Genomic DNA, 16,437 nt, shown 5'->3' on the forward strand with positions numbered 1-16,437 from the left:
AGGAATCATATAACTTGTTCACACTTTTCAAATGCAGTGGTTCCATGTAAAATACAACTTCTGCAGTTACACAGTGTTAAATATTTTCAAACATTTCCATTAGGCTAACTAACAAATATGAATAAACAAATGTGCATTAAGCTATACAGCAGCAATAGGGCAATGGTTCTTATTTGGGCTGTAGCATCTTGTGTCAACCCAGCTTGACCCCTATGTATATGAGCTGGAGCTCTTACCTTCAGTAATATGTGATTACTGCCTGATTCCATTCCATCTGTTTTTGTGATTATCCAGGATTAACACAGAAAGGGGGTTCCCATACATGTGGATTTGGGAATTGCGTGATCCTGTGATGTCAATGCTGAGAATTCTTCTTTCATTATTATTGAAGCAACAGGGTTTTCTTAGCCTCGGTAGAAACGCAGTACCATAGACACAGATGGAATAATCAGGTGCACTGTGAGTTTGGTCAGACTGCAAAAACCTCTACAGACAGGCATATACTTGTCAGCCACCAGCTCATCCCTCAGCACAGAGACTGCGTTGACCAATGACACCATTTGCAGAAAAACGTCATGGGGAAGCATGACTAATGAAGCTTGTAGACATGTGCAGCAAACTGTGACAAGCAACAGATGTGCTACAGTGACCCAAATCATAGAAACAGGCTTCCACTTGAAGACCATGACAGGATCTCTGCGGGGCTACCCTACAGTCAGTTTAGCAGTTTGAATGTAGTATAGAGTAAAGCTGTAGTAAAATGACATCAATTAACAAACTCCAAAAATTGAGGGCCAGTCTATCAGTTGTAATTCAATTAGTTTGGGTCTTCAAACCTCTGTACTATGAATTAAACTTAAGTATTGCATTAACTGTCTCTAAACAGCCTAGTTTTCATGTTAGCCTTGTATGATTCTGATATTTCAGTTTAAACAGAAAATGAAACCTATGGAATGAGAGGTTACCCCTTCATCAGGGCAAGCAGAAAGAAGGTCACTCAGTATTGATGGAAATTGATTCTAGCATACAGGCCACTAACTCAACTCAGGATAACATGAATTCAACTGCAAATGTAAATGACTCATTACAGCATCACATTTAATCCCAGATTGAATCTCCTGGTTCAGGTGTCTGAAGTATTTCCCGAGTCAATGCACTTGGCTTACCAACCATCTAGATTTGTCTGGACAGTCCTGTAATGTAACACTTTCTCCCTGGCGGCTGGTCTAGTTTTTCATATAACATTGCCACATTACAAATCCACATCCAAACCCCTATTCAAATAGGTTTTGTCATATATCTTCTTAATTTTGTAATGATGGCCTATTTATTTTTTGCATAATATTTGTGATGCATTTTGATACTGGCCTTGTGGGCCTCCTGATTACTGATATCATTGTTATCCCCACAATCAGTCAATTCTGACTTGATTATTTTTCATTGGCTTCATCTTTCATTATTATTAGCAGTTTATTTGGCTGACGTCTTTATCCATATCTGTTAACCAAACTTTTGTTGGTAAATTGTCCTCTGCTATCCATAGTTTTTTGCATTGCAACCCAGAGCATAAACCAATGAACTTCCAATAACTTGGGGTGTACTTTGTTAATACACAGAGTAGAAAGTAAAGGGTCTGAGATATTGTAGGGCTCTTATATAGTTTTGTGTTACCAGGATGCACAATTCCTTTCTAGTGACGTCTTGTGACTATTTTCAATGTTTTCAGAACAACTACAAGCATAGGTGTCCTGAGGCAGACTGAGAGATACAGGAAACCATGTGCTGTAGCAGTGCTCATGAAACGCAGGGTTTTCAACAGGACAGATAGACACATCAATGTGGCCTGTGTTTAATCCTGCTTAAGCCCCAAAATGAGAATGTCAGGGATAAGATATGGAAACATGAGCTCTGCCAAGTTACGTCCGTAGTCATTGCTCCAGAGGGAGTGAAATAACATTCCATAAATGCTATTCCAAAGATGGAGTTAAAGTTTGCCCTTCGGTTAACTTTTTAAAAAATGTATTTATTTAAGATTTGTATTACATTTGATTCTACATAGTTCATAAACTAGTTAAATATCTGTGTGATAAACACTGGGTATAACAGCTATATCTCGTGCATCACTTTTCTGCTGTGTGTATTTTCTGATGCATAGCACAAGACCTCAAAATAAACCACACTCCTTACATCATCAAATAAACAAATACATAAATAAACGCATGTCATGTTTAATCCATGCTCTGATTCACACTGTGTTAGCTAATTCAACACTGAAATATTCTTAAAACTGTATTGGTTTTAAGTTTGTGCCGGCGATAAGGCAAACCAAGAACGCAATGCTTTATCTACAATCTCTTCGCATTGCTCTCACAGCCCGGAGCACTGACGTCAGGCTGGGATTACAGTATTCAGCCACGTGGACATGCAGTTATTAACGCACAGTTATTAACGCACATGCGTGCCTCTGGTTGTGCAGAGCAAGACACCGCCCTGCATTAGGAAGGAGGTTGGACAGCCTGTGATTGTGATTGGCTAGATGGAATCTCCGATTGAACTGGAAAATATAAAACTTTCTGCACTGTGATTATGATTGAAGAGTTGCACCAAATGACACTGAGAAAGGGCGGTAGAAAAAAGAATGGGCAGGTCTACAAACTAAAGCGAGGCAGATCAAATTCTTTGTGCACAGGCTGTTGTTTTATGCGAAGGGTCTGCTGAACACGACAATAATACGACTGGCTATGAACCTTGGAGGCTTGAAGACAAACTGGAACCTGAGGTCGTGAAGAACGCAATTTCATGGTCGTATTTAATCTTGTAGTAAATGTTGATGCTACGCATTTTTACTTTGAAATAGGGTAAGACAAATAATTGCAGTTGTTGTGTATTTTAATATACAGTATCATGTAGTCCGTTTGTATGTGTTGTGTTTGTACAATGTAGGAATAGTAAAATAGTCTAAATACAGAATTTGTTGTTTTCGATTGCACTGTGTGCCTAAATGTGTACCGATAGTTTAACCCACACAAAGATCATTCAAAAGCTCTCTCTCTCTCTCTCTCTCTCTCTCTCTCTCTCTCTCTCTCTCTCTCTCTCTCTCTCTCTCTCTCTCTCTATCTATATATATATATATATATATATATATATATATATATATTATGTTAATAAAAACAGTTATTAAAAATGTATTGAATACATGAGTAGGTGGATTGATTGTGCGAACCAACTGTTCATTATATCTCTCTATGGACTGCGGCTACAACTGGTACTCACGTTACACTGATACAAGACAATTGATACAAGGTGCAGTACACTCTTTGAATAAAACAGCAGGTCTGGCATTTCATGCAAAGCACCAGTTTATGTTTTCATGTTGTCATTCTTAGTTTTGGAAGATCGCCCATGGCTTGCATCTAATTTGTGACGCGCTGGCATGAGTCTGTTTCTCTGCCGGAGTGATGGGCAACATAAGAGTAAGCTTCACCTCATGCTACTTCGATTACACCGTGACCCTTTCTTACAGGGTCCTTCAAGGGCAATGCAGTCGTTCACAGGGCCACTGAACTACATAGCTGTCCAAAATTGTAACGTTTTAAACCAAAATTGATATGACTTCATGACCAACCTTTGCTGGTTTTGAACTACTGACTTAAACTCAATAGTGACCGTCTTCTTTAAGGTGACTTCAATAAACAGGACACCGACAACAAACAGAATGTCACCCATTTACATAGAACACGTCACCTGCTTCAACAAAGATGCCAAACCCGTGCATAGAACTGACAATGTCAATTCTAATCATTTATCATGCGGGTGGAAACAATTTCAGGGATATTTATATTGACACAGGCAGACACTATTAAAGGTAGTTTCATTGAAGTATACATGTCAAGATGGTGGAGAGTCGTGTGTTTCAGTTAGCTGACTGTGTTGATGTTGTGTTTGAGAAAAACTGGCTAGTTTCAATCGCAGTGCTTTCTGCTCTAGAATCACACAAAGTACCGAGTGACTAGAAAGAAAATACGCACCAGATCGTTGATGTGGTAAACTTACTTTCTAATCACCCTGTACACTGACTCCTTTGTCTGAATTAGTAGCTCTCGGTATTTTTAAATTACGGATTTGTGAAAATGAAGAATTTTGGCTGAACACAAGTCATCTCTAGTTTTACCTTAAAATGGAATGCTTACTTTGTGCCACCTGGTGGTCAGTTATTCTAAAAACACTTTTTTTAACAGGAAGGCTACTGTAAATCTAATGCTTTTTAGAATGTTGTGGTTCCCCATCTCTAAGAGTAATACCTTCTCATCCCCCCTCCCTCGGTTCTGTGCAGGAGTCCCTGGAAAGGGCATGAACACTTGGCTGCAGGTTGTACAGTCCACAATGGAAGCTCCTGCTCCTGCCCAGCCCACAGTAGGTGGCTCTTCTGAATTCTGGAGGCGGTCTGGGGAGTGTCGGAGGAGGAAAGCTGCCTCCCCAAGCATCTTCCAGGGGGTAAACCTGCTACAGTTGCAGCGCCTCTTCCAGAGGTCAGGGGACCAGCGGGCGGAGCAGAGAGCAGAACTGGTGTGGGAGCACAGTGATGAGAACAAGCTGACTCAGGCGCTGATGGGACTGAGACGAGGGAGGAGTCGCAGGCACAGGACTGGCCGGGGTGCCCTGAAACCGGTCTGGCTCCAAGCTTTCGGGAAGATGAGGTACAGTGTGTTGATTCCAAGATGGGGCTGGATTGTCGGAGGAAGCTATAATAGTGGGAACGGCTATGTTGTTTTTTTATCATGAGTTTACTGACTGCTCTATAGTTGTAAAATAATCAAATCTAAATAAATAAAAGAGAGCGAGACACCCTCACCTGTTCTATTGTTGAAGTACAATGGTAGCAGTGTATTACAGTAAGTGCATTTTACCCTTTTAGCACAGTACTACATCTTTACAATGCATATTTCTTCTCTTTCTCAAAACCTGGTGTACTTTAAATGTGCACTTTCAATAGTTCAAGCTGCTGAATTCATGATTAATGCCCTGCCTCTAGATGTATGGAATGTTCTTCTTTTGTTTCAAACAGAAGACATTTTCCACCAAGTACAGCACCTAAAACAATAGCCGAACGTGGAAAGCAGTCCTAGGACATGACAAGGATACTCAACTTTTACCTTAATAAACTCGCTTCTCCCCACATCGTTTAACCAGCTGTTAGGCCTGACTGTTCGTCACTCGGCAGCAGTCAAATTCAGATCAGAGTTAAATGCTGAGCGATTCACAAAAACTTGCATTATCTCTTTGCTTATTATTTATTTCAAATACCTTTCCATGTTTGGCTGCTGGGTCCTAATTCTACATTGAGATCTTTTGACTTCTTTAATGCCTGGCCTTGACTACAGCATTTTGTATCTGACGTTTGTAGCAGCTCATTGTCACAGAAGACACAATCTCTCCCAGTGTCTTGGTGTTAATTTAAACCAGTGCATATCTGGGTATCAGTGGACCTGTGTTGGTAGTACATGGATTAAAACAATATTTGCCTTTTATTTCCAGAATCAATGAGTGCGACATAGAAGTGAATGAGGATGATGATAATGATCATGATTCAGAGGTTGATTCCAGCAGCGCTGACACTACTATAAACGCCCAGTGTGATGCACTGACTGACAGAGAGGCTTACAGCGAGCAGGACTCAAGCCAGCAAGCAAGCTCACCCCGGAGCAGTGGGAAGCAGAAAACGGAGCGGTACCCTGAGCAATACCTCCATCGCATCCTGCATTAACGACTACGGCAGGAGCACACAAACACACTACAGAGCCACACCTGTCCAGAGAATCAGGTTTCCAACCTGAGAGACCAAGCTGGACTGCAGAGGTTTAACGGTGTGTCCTGACTGATTAATCATTTTATGACTTGGTCGGCACTGACCATTACAGTGAATTTAACAGCAACAGTTTTCTTTTTTTGAACAAAGGAAAGCCTTCGCTTTTATTATAACACTATTTATTTATTATCCCTCTTTCATCACACCATTCCAGATTTCTAAAACAGCAACAAAAAGGTTCTGTTAACAACTGCGATTTTTTTTTTTATAGTTACTGATTATATCAATCTAGCTGCCAAGTTTGTCAAACATCTGTCACTCTTTTAGCAAGATACTCGTGCCCTTGCTACTACTTGCAGCAATATGCAGGTTGTCAATTACAGGGTGAATTTTCATGCTGGAGAGGAAACACTACAATACCAGACAGAGCCACTTGTATTTGTAAAGGCATACTTAAAGGCCCCAGTTCTTCATAAGAATGTGTACCTCTACTCCAACGTAACTAAATTGCTGACCTGGACTTTCACAGTGAGTCGTTGTATTTCAGAGTGGAGGAGCATTGCAGTGAAAGGCCTGTGTCACGCTGTTTGGTCTGAAACACTGAGCACTTCACAAAAGTTTATTTTACTTTAAAATGACTTGAAACATAAAAACTGTACCTGTCTTATGTATACCAAGCAAAATAAAGAATTGTCTTATTTATTTCATTTGTAATGAATAACTGTGTTGGTAAAAAGCTGCATTGTGATTAAACTAAGTTTGGGTGTTTGTATTTTGCATTTTTTTTTTAAATTCACTTTAATTAAATACTTCAGTTATAGGTCCTTGGCCATGTCACATTAGACCCTCCTTCCTAAAGTCATCTGATTGAGCTTGGAAGCTCGTTAAGTGCTTCACTGCTCCCTATTGAGGATAAGAAAGGAACGAAGTAGGACTTCTCAATTATAGTTTTGGAAAAGTGAAATAAACACTTGATTCAACTTGTTGCATTTTCAAGTTTGGAATATGTTTGGTAAGCAAAAAATGCAGTTAGGCATGTCACAAAATTTAATAAATATGAATCATTTTTACTGTCTCCACTAGTGGATATGCAACAGGTTTTTTTAGTTCCTTATTTATATTTAGGGGTAGCAAATCGCAATTGCAATTCATCTATACTTACTAGGACCTGTGACAAAAGGTTCCTGCTGTTCTAATCTGTAACATTTTCTTTCACCTTTTGCTTCAAGTTTTCCAACAATAAAGACAGAGGCCGATTTTCTAAATGAAGACCCACCTTACCTGGGTCTGCTTTTACTGATTGGGCCACCCTATCTAGGGGAGGGTGTCTGCCATTTAAATCACGTGGCATGAAGGGTGGCCAGCACACTGCCTGTTGGTATTATTTCATTCAGTCACCTTCATGACAGTTATCAGGCTACCTGCTGGCCTTCATTATTCTCTTCATGCAACACATGCATTCAATGTCAAATTCTGATTCGCCACACAGACCTTGTGACCATTGAGAGTTAAGAATGAAAGACAATTGATAAAAGTATTTCTTTCATTAAATATATTACATACAAATTATACAGTGCACTGTCAGAACAATATGCCTCAGGTCAGTTTAGTAGCTAAAGCAGTACAGTTTGGTAAACAAGATTTTAATCACAATATCTTATTTTCACCTGCAACAAAGTCTGCAGCAAGGGGACTAACAGGAACCCAAAGCTTTCATCCATGTGGTCCTGTCCAGAATCCAGAACCCAACTCCCCCTCACACTATAACAGACCATTTCAAACCAACCCCCCCTCACTCCCCCAATGGCCTATGGAACATTCCAGTCCTTGTTTACTGGTTTACTTGTAAGAATAGCAGTGGCTAGTAGAACTGATACAGAGTGCAGATAAAGGCAGATCTGTTTGTTATTCTTAGGTAATCCATTGTGCATTTGCAAAGCACAAACATCTTTGCAAAGATTCCTGAAAGCATGGAGGACAGATGAACCACTGTGAACTCAGCAGCCCCATAACCAAGGCAGGACCTATTGTGTACTGAATCTTCTGTTCCCCTTGCTGCCGAAAGGCGTGTCAGATGCATGCGCACCAGCTTGTACGCCTCACTTGTGTAATAAGAGAGTGCACACATACCGCCCTGGAAATAGAAGCGATGATTATGCCACAGCCTGAGCCTGGAGGCAGACACTTTGCAGTCTACGCTCTGGAGATGGGCTCTGTACTGTGTAGTGTGTTGGCTTTTATTTAAGTGCTTAATACAGCAGTTGCTAGTTCTCAGAATCTGGAGTTTCCGATAAGGTATGGAAGCAGCTACAGGTCCAATTGGAAAGCCAATCCTATCCCTCCAGTTTGTTCATTAAGAAGTAGTATTCTTCCTGCCCTTCGGTGAAGCTTTTCCCACTACACTGCATTGTATATCTGGACCAAACGTTTGACAAAAGATTTAGAAGCGAGTAGTTTTTCGAGATTTACGATTATACTGTAACAGTATAATCGTAAATCTTGAAAAACTACTCACTTTAAATCTTTTGTAGTCATTTTTGTATTACTTTAGTATAAATACATGTTAATTTGACTTCATATGTTGTTTTTTTCTGATTTTATGTGAACGAAAAGACACACATTTGCCCGTTTTCCCATTGGAAATAGTGATATTTTGAAATATCACTGTCCTGGTTTGTGGGGAATAATAGCCATTTTCTACACTTTTGAGGCATAAGCAATTAGGAAATAACACTTACTACCCAGGAACAAAAATTGTGTTACATAGTGTAAGCAGACAGGCACAGACAGAGCTGGAGGATTTAATTAGAGGCTGATCCGAACAGGGAGGTAGGACTTGAGTCCAGATTCTGGAAAAACAACTTTTGGGAGAAACTGGAACCCCCTCATCAAATATTTTGTTATCCCAAACCATCCAAGCTATAATCCCCTACCCTGTCCCCAGGCAGCCTGCAGTGCTCACACTCCTCTGTGACAGTACCAGAAGGAGGCCGAGTATCCCTGGTACCTGCCCTCTATCCCAAACCACCATCATTTCATCTCCTGCCTCCCAGCGGCATGCCAAGCAAGGGGGTCAGCGCGTGGGTTCCAATAGCAAAGTACTTGGAATGTGAATGGGTTCTGCTCAACCACAGGGCTATGAGTGACAGCTCTGCAGAGTGTGATGACAGCAAGCGGGAAAAGCGTTCCATTGTACCATAGCTGTAATTTTCTCTTCTTCTGAGATAGAGAGAAAGGAAGGGGTCCCAGATAGTCAGAATACATGTTCCCCCGGTGTCCCTCAATAAGGGAAAGAATATGCTCAGACGAGAGGCATGACAAGGCCTGCAGACCCCCTCTCTCCCCGCCTCTCTCTCTCTCAATACAGTCCCCAATGGAAGGGACTGTATCTTCACCACCATGTGAAGAAGGGCCGTCTGCTCTGGAAGCTCTGGGTGTACCACTCGCTGTTAGTGCGCTGCTGTGCCCGTGCAGTCTCCACTATCACTGATGGCATCTGGACCAGCTGCAGGGGGGTCTTCTCATCCTTCAGCGCCTGGCTGAGGTTGAGGATCTGAAACACAGAACATCAAGGCCTCAATCTTACCAGCCTACTTCTCCCAGACTGCAGTTATTGTACTGGATATGGCAGGTTAACAAATGAATAGACTTGAAAAGGGGTGCTAAAAACCATGTTACCTTTCTGTAGACTTTATTTTCACTTTTACAAGATTGAAGCCCATTTATCCTGCCCTAAAGGTATCATATCTACAGCAAATCAATAATGGTCTAAAAGTTGCTAATCAAAAACCATAGCCTTCACCCCTAGCCACAAGGTCACATAAGTGGATTCATTAAGTACAGACCCACAGCCAGTCACTGTAGTTAGACATGCAGCTGTTTCTGTGTTTAAAGAGATTACAATTAGTTCCTCGAAAATAAGCAATCACACAAGCAGGATTGGGAGCCCTGGACCTAAGTATGTGTACTGTAAACTCAGTCACCTTTCCAGCCCTCTGCACAGTCAATGGGTCTCATTGTTGAGTGAATGTGAAGTGTTAAACTGAACGCACCTGCCCCCTCATAACTGCAATTTGTTTATGGAACTGTCCCCTGTCGAAGCCTGGATCTTTCTGAAAAACAAATGGGTAGCAGTGTGAAAAAGCTGTATAAGACAGCTATTTCTTGATCAGGCTTTTAACAAACATTTAGAAAATGGACACCTCCCCTCCTCTTTTCACCTTGAACAGCTCGTAGAGGTCCTCCTCCAGGTCCTTGATAAAGTTCGGGTCAGAGATTTTCGGCAGGACCAGGTCTTTAATCTCCTGGGAGAAGGGGACCTTGGCCTGAGCCAGCCAGGCCCAATAAAAGGGGTCTGCAATAGGAAGAGGAAAAGCATAATCCTTTGTGCCAGAGAAGTAGCAGACACCTTGTATTAAAACAGGTACAGAAAATGCTCCTGTACTTACAGGCTCTCCAGGAGTCAGGGTGTTTGAGTGGGAAGGCTAAACCATTGTCTATTGCGGCTAGTTTGATAACTGGCTCCTTAACCAATACCCAGTCTGTGTCCTAGAGGAAAAAAATGTAATACATCCACTTAAACAGGAATGTATTAAAAAAAAAAAAAACACATGGATAAGAGAGCATCCAATGTCCCTAGACAAACCTGACTGCACTGCAGATTTCAGAGCAGAAATTTAATTTAAACCAAATTTATACATAAAGAACAAAAAATAGCAACACTTAGAATAAACACAGTTTCTATACAGCACTCTATGACATTGGTTATGGAATCCTCCTCTGTAGGCAGCTGTTTTGGGATAAATTGTACTATATAAAGGTCTATGCCACAGTGGTCAAAAGGCTGATGGTGCCACCCTCAGCCCAAACAAAACCATTAAAGAATGTGTAGTTTGAAAGCATCTCTGGATGACTTCATCGCTTTACAAGACAGAGATAAAGAGCCTGCAGGGAGGCGAGTCAGGGGGATATTCACATGTGCCACACACAGCACAGCATGTGACATGATGAGTGACTCACAGATAGATGATAGATAATCATCCCTCTCTTACCCTGGAGCCACCGCTGTCCGTTGGGCAGTCATACTTTAGGAGCCAGTTATCATTCCCTCGATCTGCAAAGGGAAAGGACAAGAGAAGCCACAATTCATGACTTAAGAACCAGACTATTTGGTTTAACAATGCCCAATGTCATTTTTTGTTTTGTTTTAAATTGATTTTATTCTTAATCAAGAGTTCCACTTTAGCAACATGATATAATAACATAATAATCTGTGCTATATTCTTGATCTGCAGCCACAGAATACAATGTGAAGGGAGGTTTGTTACTATGTCTAAGTAGACATGCAAAAGCTTAACATTTCCGCACTGCATGCTAAGCTGTCCTTGCACAATTACAAGAGCAATTTTAGTGACAGATCAATAATATCCTTTTCAACAATTCTATTCTTTCTGTATTATTGATGAGAAAATGTGCCACCTGTTAATACTTATTTAAATCACTTAAATTTGGAGATATAAACATAAAATATAAAAAATATAAATCTGATATCAAATAATGTATTGAATTTGGATGCCGTTGTGTCCATCATTTTGCAATTTGTGAGCATTTGCATGCGATTCCCCTGAAGTACACAATCTGAATTTACAACCCCAGCTCCCCTGATTCTCACCCGTATTCCTGATGATGAAATCCAGCACCACTAATCTTTCAAACTGCAGCTGCAGCTGCCGATTGGTGTTCTCTGGTAGCGGTTCAGCCTCAAAGCGGCGAAGCCAATAGTCTGCGTCTTTGTAACCTTCAACAAACAACTGGAATGAACCGACCTGCAAAAAAGAGGAAAACAGAAGTAATGTACATGATCACTCCATCCCAACCGAACAGAGCAGAGAATTGGTTATCAGCATGTCATATATTTTCATTGAAAAACATTCAAAATGAGAGAACGGCTTATGAGATGCATGCCTCAGACAATTGGAGGACTAGACCCCTCCACAGATATATTAGATCTTCCAATGACTAAAGCATGGCTTAATATGTCAAGAGTGGCGTAGCAATGCATGTTTTTATTTTAAATAAACAAATAAACAAGAAAATAACAAGAACTAAATGCTTTTTATACTGAAATATATGTTTCCTCTACAAGACCTACCACGCCAACCTGCTCTGCGTTGCAGACAACAGGTAAGTAATTACATTATTTGTTTGAGGTTTTTTTAGTTTTTCACACACACGGTCAAAAAAACAAAACAGTCCAGTGCCTGTGAATTATTGAAATGGGGAGGAAAGCTGTTCCTTCAAAGTGGGAATAAAATGTAAATAAACATCTTTGCAATTCCCTCACAACCAACTCATTGCAGAACAATCTATACCTTCCCAATATTTGTTCACCATCCAGATACCCAACGGCCGTCACAGGCAGTCCGAGCCCTACCTTCGGTGGGAGACCTATTCTGTGGAATCGCTGCCCCACTTTTGGCACTTTCTCCAGCGCAAGCCTCTTTCCCCTGGACTTCACTCTGTCAATGGCGCTGTAGTTAAAGGTCTCACTGGCCAGGTACACAACCTGTGGATGTGTTAGAGAAAAGGAACACTGAGTGCTAAAGATCCATACAGGAAAGGAACGAGCAGGTGTGGCTGCAGGCTGTACCTTGGTCCTGGGGACGATGTTGAGCTCCAGCTTCTGGTCCACAAGGCTGGCCCCAGCCTCAGACATGTAGCCCTGATTCAGCACCAGGCAGTCCCTCCCAAAGCAGCATGGACAACACAGCTTCTGAAGCCACTTGGTCCACTTGGGGTTGAGCTGCCCATAGGGCTCCTCGTTCTTGGGCTTGAACACTCCAATGATCTTCTACTGCCAGAAAAGGGGAGGGGGGTGGGGGGTAGAGAAAAGGGTGGGCAGTAAAAGTGAAAGGGAAAACAAATGCAAGAGAATAACAGTGTTTCAGAACTTATGATATAAATCAGCCATGTAAATAAGTACAAAATATGTTTCATGATTATATATTGTATTCGTTCAAAACAGGCTTTGAAAATTGTAAAATTGGTAAAGGTTGTGAAAAGGGCCCAGTGCATCACTGGCATGACCCTGTGGCACACAAAGAGCTCCCACGCTCAGTAAAACCAATTCCATTCAGCCCTATTGGGGAGCTGTCCATGCCTCTCTGCAACAGCACTGCAGCACTAATGAAAGAGAATTAGAAAGGTTTGTAATATGTTAAATTCATAAGATTAGTGTAAGTACATCTGCCTAGTTAAAATACTTTAGTCTCTAACCCTGCCTGCCTTCCCTTTAAAAAAATAAATAAAGATGACCTCTTCAAAGACTTTCAGTTTCATTCCAGCTTGCTTTCTGTGAAGCGATTTTCTCTTAAACAAATTACAAATAATTTTCCCACAGTGCTCCTTCCCTGTGCTCTCATGACAGCTGAAAAACTGAAACATCAAACCTTTATTTCACTATAACTAGCTCATTTAGGCTCACAATAGCCTCTCTGTGTTACCAATACACTGGGCCATGGAACATGTTTGTGCCGGTCAGTTTACAGCCAGTTCATTGGACATGTGGGCACCCAGGAATTCCCCAAGCTGGTGCTCCCTCTGACTTTAACAGAGCACATATTGACTCATCGTTGCCTACACTGTGTCAGCCCTGAGAAAAGGGGCTCAATGCAAAGCTGTCAGCTGGTTCACAGGAGTCTGGAACATTCCTGTGCCATCTCACTGAAATGAAAAAGCCTTCATTGCCTGCTTCTCTGAATGTTTTTAAAGTGTAAAATGTAAACTGTAACTAATCAAGGACTGGATAATTAGTTCTATATTTAACATGACAGCCAAATGCAAAACGACAAATAACATATACAGTTGTAGTCAAAAAAGTTTAGATACCTGTGGCAAAGTGACCACCCCTGTGTGTATTTTGTGTTGTATGTTGTGTGTTAATGTTGGTGTATAGTCATTGGTACACGGGATATAAATGGGTCTGTGTAACACGAGTGTTTAAAATGTATATTTGTATTTAGGCACAGCACTTCACGTGCAAGTAAAAAGTAATAACATATGAGCAAGGTGAATTCCACTTTAAACTGTCACAGAACCCCGAGATGAAATTGTTTTCCTGTAACTCACTGAAGAGGCTCACCTGTTTTTTTTTTTTTTTTTTTTTATAATACATGGATACCCTTGTGATGCTAATATTAAAGAAGACGAGGTTCAGCATTACAGTTGGATTTTTTTAAACGTAGTGTTTCAGTGCTGTACAGACGTTCTGTGTCTATCTGTTAGTGCTTCAGCTTTATTGGGATGGCTGTCTTTATATTGTTTTAAATTGCTGTTCCTCTGAGATATGAATGTACCAGCTTTACAACTTTTTTTTTTTTTTTTTTTTTTTTTTTAAACTTACTCACTTTGTTGATCATTAATGAACATTTTTGTACTGTGGGTGTTTTGTCAAGTGATTGAAAACTAGATTTTAGCAACCTAAATCAAAACAATGCAGCACCAACTTTGTCCCACCTCCTCCTGGTGCACAGTACAGGTCACAGAAAAGCAGTACAGAGGCACGGATAGGCTGATTAAAACGTCGTTGTCATTAGAATAGTAAACAAGAACGTTAACCGCTTTGGAGAATTGGTTTTTGCAGATGTTATTTGTGGACGTTTTTTGTTTGTTTTGCTTAAGTGCACTGCACACTGGGCGGGGATGGGATAAATAAAGGAATATACGTAGTTTGCGTTGCTTGCGCTGTGCAGTAGTTAATTTAAACGATGTTTCTTTTTTGTTTTGTTTGTTTTCCTCTCCATACTTGTTCGGTATGCATTGGCCCCTAAAAGATGTTAATTTTTGAAGTGACCCCTTATAGGTAGACCCCTACCTATAACACCTGCACAACATCCCAATTATTGCACTGCAATCAATCAAATCTTTATCCCGTCCCAGCCCAAGATCAATACAGCAATAAACCATGCGATCCCTCCGTTACGCATTGGCTAAACACTTGAATCAATGACAGATATACAGTATATTAAAATTGTCAAATAAAACAAAAAACTAAAACACGTCACTAAAACTTAATTGTTTTGATGTGAAGAATAAAGATAGGCTACCATACGTGGATACACGGAACAGCCTAGTCACGTCTACAGTCAATCATTTGTTTTTATGCAATGATATACATACTGTACACTATATGAACACAAATGTATATTTAACAGTGATTTCTCACCCCCTGCAAATCTTTTACAAAGTAGCTTCCGCTTGAACCTTGATAAATTCTTTCGGGGAAAATTCTGGCCTCAATTGCCAGTTCTGCTTTTTTGATGATCTCCATGAACTCTGGGTCCTCCGGAAATTCGTTTCTATACGGATCCCGGGGTGAGCCGCCTCGGTCCCGATCCAGTAGGGGCTGTCGCTCCCGGCTCCGTCCTGGGCTTCCTGCGGGAACTCGCACAACTGAACCGGGCATGCCTGCACACCCAGCCCGAGGACTTGCAGGCCCAGTCGGACCATAATTAAAATCTTGCTGATCCCTAAGCGGTGAAACTAGCGGGCTCGTTTCGTCCATCATGTGTAGGAGAGAAGGGAGATAAAATGAAGGGGTTGGGGGGGGGGGGATGATTTCGGTGACCGGTGTCTTGGAGACTTGTTTCCGCCTGCGTTGTGTTTCTACAGTTGGGGCAGCTGACTGTCAGCTTCCGGGAGCCCCGCCCACAATTGAGATTCATTGTAAAAACTGCTCATTTTACAATAAGCACTGCCCATTGCCCACAGATTATAACCAGGGAAAGAGCATAGCCTATCATTAGGTGGAGATGAATTGTGTTCCTGTTGTGTCGATCTCCAGAAGGCTGCTCGCATCCAGCTATTCAAAAAATAAATCTTGACAAAAGGATGGAGCGCTTTTACATGTTACAAAGTTATCTGCAAGTTAAAGACGTCATTGAGACAGCAGTGCCTTTATTTATGTACACCCCATTGCTCTAACTCTAGGTGAACAAGAGCTTCCCCTTCCTTATTCGAGCTCAAGCAACGTAACTGCTTCTGTTCTTCCAGAGCTAATTAATAAATCTCATATTTTAAGAAGTCAATATTCTGTTTGAATTATTTCCTACATGTGTGCCTTTAATACAAACAAATAATAATAATGTACTGACGTCATCGTGCCAGGACCCCCTTGAGACTGAAAATTTTATATATATATATATATATATATATATATATACTCGATATATATATATATATAATATATATACGCCCCTTTAAAAAATCGGCGATTGTTAAAAAAAAAAAAAAAAGTATGTACAAAATAAAACATTTTTACTTTTTTTGTTTTTTTCTTATATTTGTTTTAGTTTCAAAAAAGCTCCTCTGAGTCGGCACCATCTTCTGTGTTATTTGCTTCATAGATTGTCGCTTGTAAACAGTGACGTCATTGCTCTGGATGGCTTTAATTGGTTGCAGCACATCTTATTACGCTGCATATATGCTCTGACCCTAAGAATGTTTTCCAACAATTTCTCTTGTTTCTCTCGTAGTTTGGTTTTGATTAGGGCCATTTGTGAAAAAGCTCGTTCCACTGATGCATTGCTAAACGGTAGGGCTCAAAGAGATAAGGCAAAAATACCAAGTTCAGT

At 40.8% G+C, this 16,437-nt stretch overlaps 2 protein-coding genes across 5 annotated transcripts; one reads left to right on the forward strand and one right to left on the reverse strand.

The window, feature by feature from the left end:
* The first annotated feature begins 2,491 nt into the window (after window positions 1-2,491).
* Window positions 2,492-6,582, forward strand: LOC121326004 (arginine vasopressin-induced protein 1-like). 4 transcript variants are annotated; one of them, XM_041269133.1, is made up of 4 exons: window positions 2,492-2,858; window positions 3,175-3,303; window positions 4,334-4,697; window positions 5,536-6,582. In XM_041269133.1, exons 2-4 carry the CDS (start codon window positions 3,246-3,248, stop codon window positions 5,762-5,764), a joined length of 651 nt encoding a protein of 216 aa, XP_041125067.1. In that variant the 5' UTR covers window positions 2,492-2,858; window positions 3,175-3,245; the 3' UTR covers window positions 5,765-6,582. The 4 variants fall into 4 exon arrangements, with proteins under 4 accessions (XP_041125067.1, XP_041125068.1, XP_041125070.1 ...); XM_041269134.1 differs by lacking the exon at window positions 3,175-3,303 and adding an exon at window positions 3,387-3,473; XM_041269135.1 differs by lacking the exon at window positions 2,492-2,858 and adding an exon at window positions 3,387-3,473 and having other exon boundaries at window positions 3,212-3,303.
* Window positions 6,583-8,501: 1,919 nt separating this feature from the next.
* On the reverse strand, window positions 8,502-15,483 carry LOC121326156 (phosphatidylinositol 4-kinase type 2-alpha-like). The gene is made up of 9 exons (XM_041269342.1): window positions 15,030-15,483; window positions 12,456-12,656; window positions 12,240-12,371; window positions 11,478-11,631; window positions 10,858-10,919; window positions 10,255-10,354; window positions 10,027-10,160; window positions 9,859-9,918; window positions 8,502-9,359 (listed from the first exon to the last, which is right to left on the reverse strand). Exons 1-9 carry the CDS (start codon window positions 15,369-15,371, stop codon window positions 9,198-9,200), a joined length of 1,347 nt encoding a protein of 448 aa, XP_041125276.1. The 5' UTR covers window positions 15,372-15,483; the 3' UTR covers window positions 8,502-9,197.
* Window positions 15,484-16,437: the final 954 nt, after the last annotated feature.

The sequence above is a fragment of the Polyodon spathula genome, chromosome 13 (genome assembly GCF_017654505.1).
Source record: "Polyodon spathula isolate WHYD16114869_AA chromosome 13, ASM1765450v1, whole genome shotgun sequence".
Lineage (NCBI taxonomy): Eukaryota > Metazoa > Chordata > Actinopteri > Acipenseriformes > Polyodontidae > Polyodon > Polyodon spathula.